This window comes from Ixodes scapularis, unplaced genomic scaffold, assembly GCF_016920785.2.
Source record: "Ixodes scapularis isolate PalLabHiFi unplaced genomic scaffold, ASM1692078v2 PGA_scaffold1__304_contigs__length_218370807, whole genome shotgun sequence".
Classification (NCBI taxonomy): Eukaryota; Metazoa; Arthropoda; class Arachnida; order Ixodida; family Ixodidae; genus Ixodes; species Ixodes scapularis.
In genome coordinates this window covers 10346274-10352870 of record NW_024609846.1, presented here as the reverse complement: position 1 = coordinate 10352870, position 6597 = coordinate 10346274, and the positions used below count along the sequence as shown (strand labels likewise).

Here is a 6597-nt window from a genome sequence, read left to right as displayed (position 1 = left end):
TAATTTTTCACGAATCTAGTCAGGTAAATTCCGCTTATAACGGTGCCCTACATCTTTCAGATACAGTGAACTAATACTAAAATTTGATTTGCAAATGCCTGCCTGCTAGTATGAACGTCGTTACCTTCTAACTGCCGATATTAGTCCTACAAAGTGCATACCGGCCTTGAAAGTCATGACGTATTCGTAAACTAAACTTTATGATGTGTCGATAGCAAGCAAGCTGTGCGTCACTCCAAACGTCTTTTTTTTAGGATGGTGACTTCGCGGAACAAATAGGTTTATGTAATTCCCACCACCGATCTGGTATATACTACGCACGCTTAGGCACGTTGTAATAAAAGCTGGAAACAGCCCTTTACATGTGTTGAGGGGAAATCGGGCATACATCAATCATTTTCAACGGTTCCCTGGCAGTTGTGGCAGTGAAATATTGTTTCCGGTACGTTTTATACACTCCAAAAAGCCCGTGCGTCTACTTTCTCGCACATTGCTCGGAGAGCCAATCACCGCAACTTACGGAGGCAGCTCAGCGAATGACGATGCCGAAACATACGTTTAGATAAAAAAATTCACACTAAGTTGTGACATCGAGCGACGCATAACGTCACGCTTGCATTGCTCAATGTCACAACTCAGACTGCGTTTTTTGGTCTAAACATTTTCGGTATTGCCATTCGCTCAGTTGCGTCCGCAAGTTATGGTGATTGGCTCTCCGAGTGTAGTGCGGGAAGTGGACTCACGAGATATGTTTTAGAGTGCAGGCTACGTTATTCGAGGGTTTTTAGAAAACTGAAGTGATTTCAAAACTTATCAAAGTTTACACATTTATTGTTCGAACCTTACATAAATAAACAAATAGTGTGCTTAATAATGGTAAGGTCTCACCATTGCACCGAAGCATTTTGTTCGCTACTGTATCATGAGCTTTTAATGATCACACAGTATCAGTGGGTAAGCAAGCTCATGCAGTTGCAATACCAGTTCACACTTCAAGTGGTAGGCATCCAACCGAGGGTCACTTGATTTTGCAGAGCAGAAATCTAAAACGTACTCAGGCGAAACACTACGTTTGGCCGAGTGATCAGAGATCACCGTTATATCAAACATTAAGCTGAATATGTATGCTATGCCCGTTGTTTTATTGTTTCTTTTCCACAGGTTGATGCATAGAAGTCAGTCACCAGCTTGCCGTGGGTATTTACTCTTTCAACAATATAAACATTCAAATCCAGGTCCAAGAAAATATTAGTCATTCTGTATTCACAGTTGTATCGGATATACACTTTTGGGGATTCCACTGACCCTTAGGTAGCGGTGGCAATGCATGCTAGAATATTTCGAGCGATCCATTGGTCAAACACTCTTTAGCTATTACTGCTTACAATTTATTTACATGAAAAAAAAAGCATTTGCCATCCCCAAATACAAATAGGCAGCTACAGATGGTCAAGGAAGGTCAATATCATTCCACAAGTTCATCAAGACGCTTCCTTCATTCTTAGACGCGATCCACTCCTTCATCCGTCCAATCTGTTCAGCCGAGAAATGATTCTTGTAATCCCCGACAATGCCCTTCCGAAGAAATTCCTCCTTAGGCTTCAAGTCTTGCTTGCCACAAAACCTATGATTGAACACCTGTATCGATTTATGCTGATTCTCAGGTGAAATTGAAAGAAAACTGGATGCCAGATCCTTCATGCCGTCGTTGATTGGTTTTTTCATGCTCTCAAAGCTGGTTGTTTTTACCACTTTGTCAAACAAGAAATGGTCCTCCCTCAGCCTTTGCCCGTATCCTTTGCCGAGGAAGTCAGCAATCTTCAGCACTGAAGATTTGATATCCTTGATGAGATCTTCGTATCTCAAGAAGAGGACATTCGAGTCGTTTCGATGCTCGTACCACGACAGCAAGTGATCAAAGAAGTCTCCGCAGCCAACTTGTCCCTTGAGAAAAGAGTCGAGGAATACGTCGAATGGAGCGTCCTGCAGCCTGTAATGAGGTATACTTCTGACGTGGTAGTAAAAAGACACACAGCAGTCATACGGGTTTCGAGTCACGTAGATGTACTTCGCCTTCTCCGAGTAAGGATGCTTGTGGAAGGGAAGGTGGCATTTAATGGCACCGGGTCGCACCATCTTCTCTACAGCTTCGGGGCCCAAAAACTCTAACCAAGGTGACCTCAGCATGAAATCTGCCATGTCCTTCGGAAGAGAACCGTCGTTCAATATGGAGTGCACAATATATTGAGTCCAAGTGGTGCCGGCCTTTTGGTAGGTCACAATGAAGATGTCGTCGCATCGGGGCTTGTAGGACAGAGCGGACCGCACAGTTTCCTCGTTGAGGAAGCTGCTGATATAAAGGCCATCAAGGTCCTTGAAGAGCAAATTGGGGGTCACAGTCCGTTCAGGTGACATTCTTGCTTTTGGTTTCTCCTGTGAAGTGTAAACAAAAAGCATACTCTGAGCCCACCGCAACATTCCAGTATAGGGTGGCAAGTGAATCCTAGAGTTGCAAAACGAACCACAAAAGCCGGCGATTGTACATAGAGAGCTCGAACGTTCCCCGAGGTCGCATTTAGGTGGTGGGTTTAACCATGTAAACTTTTAAGTCGCAGTACTTTTTGTTTCATATATAAGATTTACAATCTTGCAAGGTCAGCGACGGACGTGTCAAGCTACAGACCCGTAGCTCTCCAGTAGAGTTCCTGTAGAGGCTCCCTACGGGGGCCATAGTTGCGCGTCTGTTTTGCACCTGCCGCTGCGCCGCTATCAGCCGAGATCCGAATCACGTGAAGAGCAGACTCCAAATGCCGTGCAGGACAGCCGCCGGTACGGCCGCTTCGCCTACGGTGCAAGCGCCTCGGCGTACGTTCGCCTGCTTTTGCCCTCTCTTCCTTTCCTTTTTTCCAGGAAAGGAGGAGAAAGAGAGCGGCGCTGGTATTCGCAGAATTCTGTCGCGTGAGAAGCACACTCCATATGACATTCAGAAAAACTGGCGCTACGGGGATGAACGCGCAACTCTAATTGGGGTGTCCATGGCAAGCAAAATCGTATACTTATGGGACGCGTTTGCGTTGTGGGTCGCATTGCGTTCTTTCCAACGCTCCGCTATACTTCGTTTGAGCTTACGTTAGACGCAGCCGACGTTACGATATAATGGGACCAATCAAACGGTGTGAAACATAAAAACATAACGAACACCATGATGGTGCGTTTTCGACTTGGAATGATTGATCCCACCAGGTCATATGTCGTCTGCGTCTGACTATAGCTGCCTTTATACTCCAAAGTAACGTCGACGGGCGCGGCACACATATACTGATAGCTCGCAGATATGGAGTTCCTGGTCGCCGGATAATTAAAGGCGCACGTTCTGCACAACGCTGCGTTCACTGCGCCCAACGTCGGACTATAAACAGCCCTATAGGGTGAAACGAAGTTCAGTGCCCGTGGGTGGACGCCGACGGACACTGAGGGACGCTGACAGACGCTAGTTTCCGGCCATGATTCGGGCCTGATGGAAGCTAGGTCAGCGGTTCACGTCAACATTAAATACTCTCGTTTCGTAAGACGCTAGCGGAGGTGCCTCTTTCCGGTCGCGTCTCGTGGACGCTACAGCGACCTCCGCCAGGTGACCAAGTGAAAGGTGCATGGAATTCGGGCCATCTCCCGATAAGCGCAACGAACATACGGTGCACTCTGCTGCTTGTGGCGGGTTTCACGAGGCAAAAAACCACCACTTAGATGCACCTTAGCTGAAATACCGAGCTTTCTGTGCCCAGTCGGTGACTTTGACGTTTGTTATACAGCACTAGCATACACCATGGCCACCGTTTATTTACATTTGACTGCGTCATACTGCGTCATATCTTAGTAAAATTATGTTTTAATAGAAGAGAATCTCAGAAGATGCATTTTTGTACTATTTAAATAATAAAATTAACAACTAAGCATGAAAATATTTTTACTACATCACCCTTAATAAAATGCCAAAAAACAAATGCCATTCGCACGATTCTTTTATTGACGAACTTTTCAAACACTTAAGCTGCGGGGACCAAGGTCTCAACGGTGCTCACAAAAGCACCACCTCGGAGCTTCGCGGGCTTCCATAATCATCCGTTTCTCTACTTACCAAGGTTGTAGCAAACAAAGCACAGGCACTTGCAGCTCAGATATTTATTGTCAATTTCGCCTGGGTATAGGCCTACAATAATCAAATATTCTAAGTTAACATTTAATACACTAAATAAGTAAACTTCGCTTTTGGGAGGTTGGTACACAAGAATGGAGGCCAAGGCCGGCATCGGTCGAAACAGAAATTGTTGATCAAAACGGCAAAGGTAATCCATTAAAAAAGTGCTGTCTTTTTTTCTTTTCAAGAAATATTTCGGAAAGTATACCTTTATCGCTCCCTTTACGTTCACCGGCAGTGTAATAAAATATACTTTAAATTTGAAAACGAAGCTGCCAGGCTAAATGAGGCGCAGGGTACACCGCCAGAATCGAAAGTATAAGATAGTTATTGACACGTGAAGAAACGGTGGGCGTGGTGGTCCCCGTGTATATTGTTTTCCCTCCGCAGCCAATCAGATTGCGACATTAACCGATAAAAACGACGAGGAACGAATCACAAAGCAGAAAGCGTGAGCAGTAAAAGTCACGCTTTCCATTTCCTACAACTGTCAGTGGCTCTTAATGTGTACTGGATGTATGTACGAACAGTATATTAAAACAATCTTCTAAATACACCTCAAATACCTATATATATATTTAAGTACGCTGGAATATATTCGTATTTGTAGGTCACTTAGAGCTTAAGAAAGTAGTAAGTCACGCCTTGTCAATGACTATGATTTTGTTATGTAAAATCTGCTATCACACATTTTTAATTATTGCTTTTTGGCAAGGAAGAATTTCTAGTTAGCCAATGCATGCCAAAACGGTTGCTGATCTTTTATCCCTCATCATTAAAAACAAATTGTTGCACGCAGGAAGAAGTAGGAAAGATTTGACCAGAAAACATTTGCAGCATTGATTGAAGTGGAATGCTTCTGCATATGCTAGAATTATGATTTCCGTATATTGCTCTATCATTAGGAAAGACGAAAGTTTTTTGCTGTATCCGGATACAGCTTATAGCTTAACATCCAAACACCGGTGCTGTCAAACTCTCAAGCCTCCGTTCATTCTCTCAGTAACACTTATTATTCTGGGTGAGTCGTGCTCCTTGAACAGGAAATTTTATATGGTTGTTGTTAAATAGCAATAGTAACAGATCGCTACATTTAAACGACCACAAGCAATTAGCATCTGGCAAGACATGTTGGCTGTTGTTTAAAAAAAAAAAAAAGACAACCTCAAAACTTAAATATTTGTGTCTCTTGCCTTGGTAACATATAGATCATCAAATCGACCGCATACTGCGTGGAAATGTTTTATTTTAAGAGTTCCCTGTTTAATTGAAGTGCCGTGCACGTACTGCTAAACGACGCAAACATCACCAAAATATTACCAATAGAGAAAACCAGAAAAATATGTTGGCAATTTACAGCTCACGAAACAAAGTTTATACCATGAAATTTCAAAAGTCTGGGATTCTTGTACTGCTTACCTAAGAATCAGATCTCGCAGGGTAGAAATGATAAAAATGTGGTGAGATCTCTTGGTGCTCGAAATAAATGTTGCTGTATTGTTGTTGTTTTTTTTTGCTACGACGTAGTCACGACAGTTCCCGCTTTCTGTCTATGAGTCTCGGGCACTTTCCACACTTATAAATCTAGGGACATTGGATTGTGGGTACCGGCTATCTTGGAATAAGATTTATATATATATATCTATCGATTCTGGGTATTGCACGGCAGGTACTAGGCGCGTGTCGAACTGGAGCAAACTCGCCAGGTGTTAGTGCGAACCAGGGTGTGTGACGCACACCATCGGCATATCCAACAGACTTTTGCCCTTCCAGCCATTTTCTCAATTCTAAAAATTTTTACAAACGGATGATTGTGGTCGCTCGGAATTCAACAGAAAGGTACGGTACTGTCGAGCCCATTTATCAGCGTGTATCTACAGTTTATATAAGAGTTCACGGAATGTCTTTTTTTTATGGCACAAATTTAATGAATTGGAAACTTTGTTCGCTTTTGCTGCGTTTCATCGCACGCTCTATCGTATTGGCTGTTTTATCTTTGGCCTCTGAAAACGTCTGCATTTTGTCGATCCGTGTCATTGGTTCGACGAAGCTGGACGAGAGCGTCGACGCTATGTAGTGTAAATGAGTTGGTTAGGCGCTTTTTTGTTGTTGTAAATGCGACTGGACCGCAATTTCTACGCGCAAATTAAGTTTTCTACTTTTTTTTTTGTATGCGCGTATTTTGTTGGAGCCACACACTGCCCTGTCATGAGCTTTTTGAGTCCCGTCCCGCTATTAAAGACATCCACTCGGGATGTGACAATCTGAGGGTGTGACAGTCTGTAGCTTCTCTTTTTACACCCAGCGATAATCCAATGGTTGCATTATAGTTAGAGACGTCGGTCTACATCCGAGTCTAATCGCGTGCTATGCCAACGAAACCTAGTATAGTCAATGACCGT

The 6597-nt window shown here is 43.5% G+C and overlaps 1 protein-coding gene across 1 annotated transcript; it reads right to left on the bottom strand.

Annotated features, from left to right (window-relative positions):
- Positions 1-1449: 1449 nt before the first annotated feature.
- Positions 1450-5736, bottom strand: LOC120842780 (sulfotransferase 1C2-like). Its single transcript, XM_040213958.3, has 2 exons — positions 5615-5736; positions 1450-2433 (listed from the first exon to the last, which is right to left on the bottom strand). The coding sequence occupies exon 2, from the start codon at positions 2413-2415 to the stop codon at positions 1450-1452; it is 966 nt and encodes a 321-aa protein (XP_040069892.1). The 5' UTR covers positions 2416-2433; positions 5615-5736.
- Positions 5737-6597: the final 861 nt, after the last annotated feature.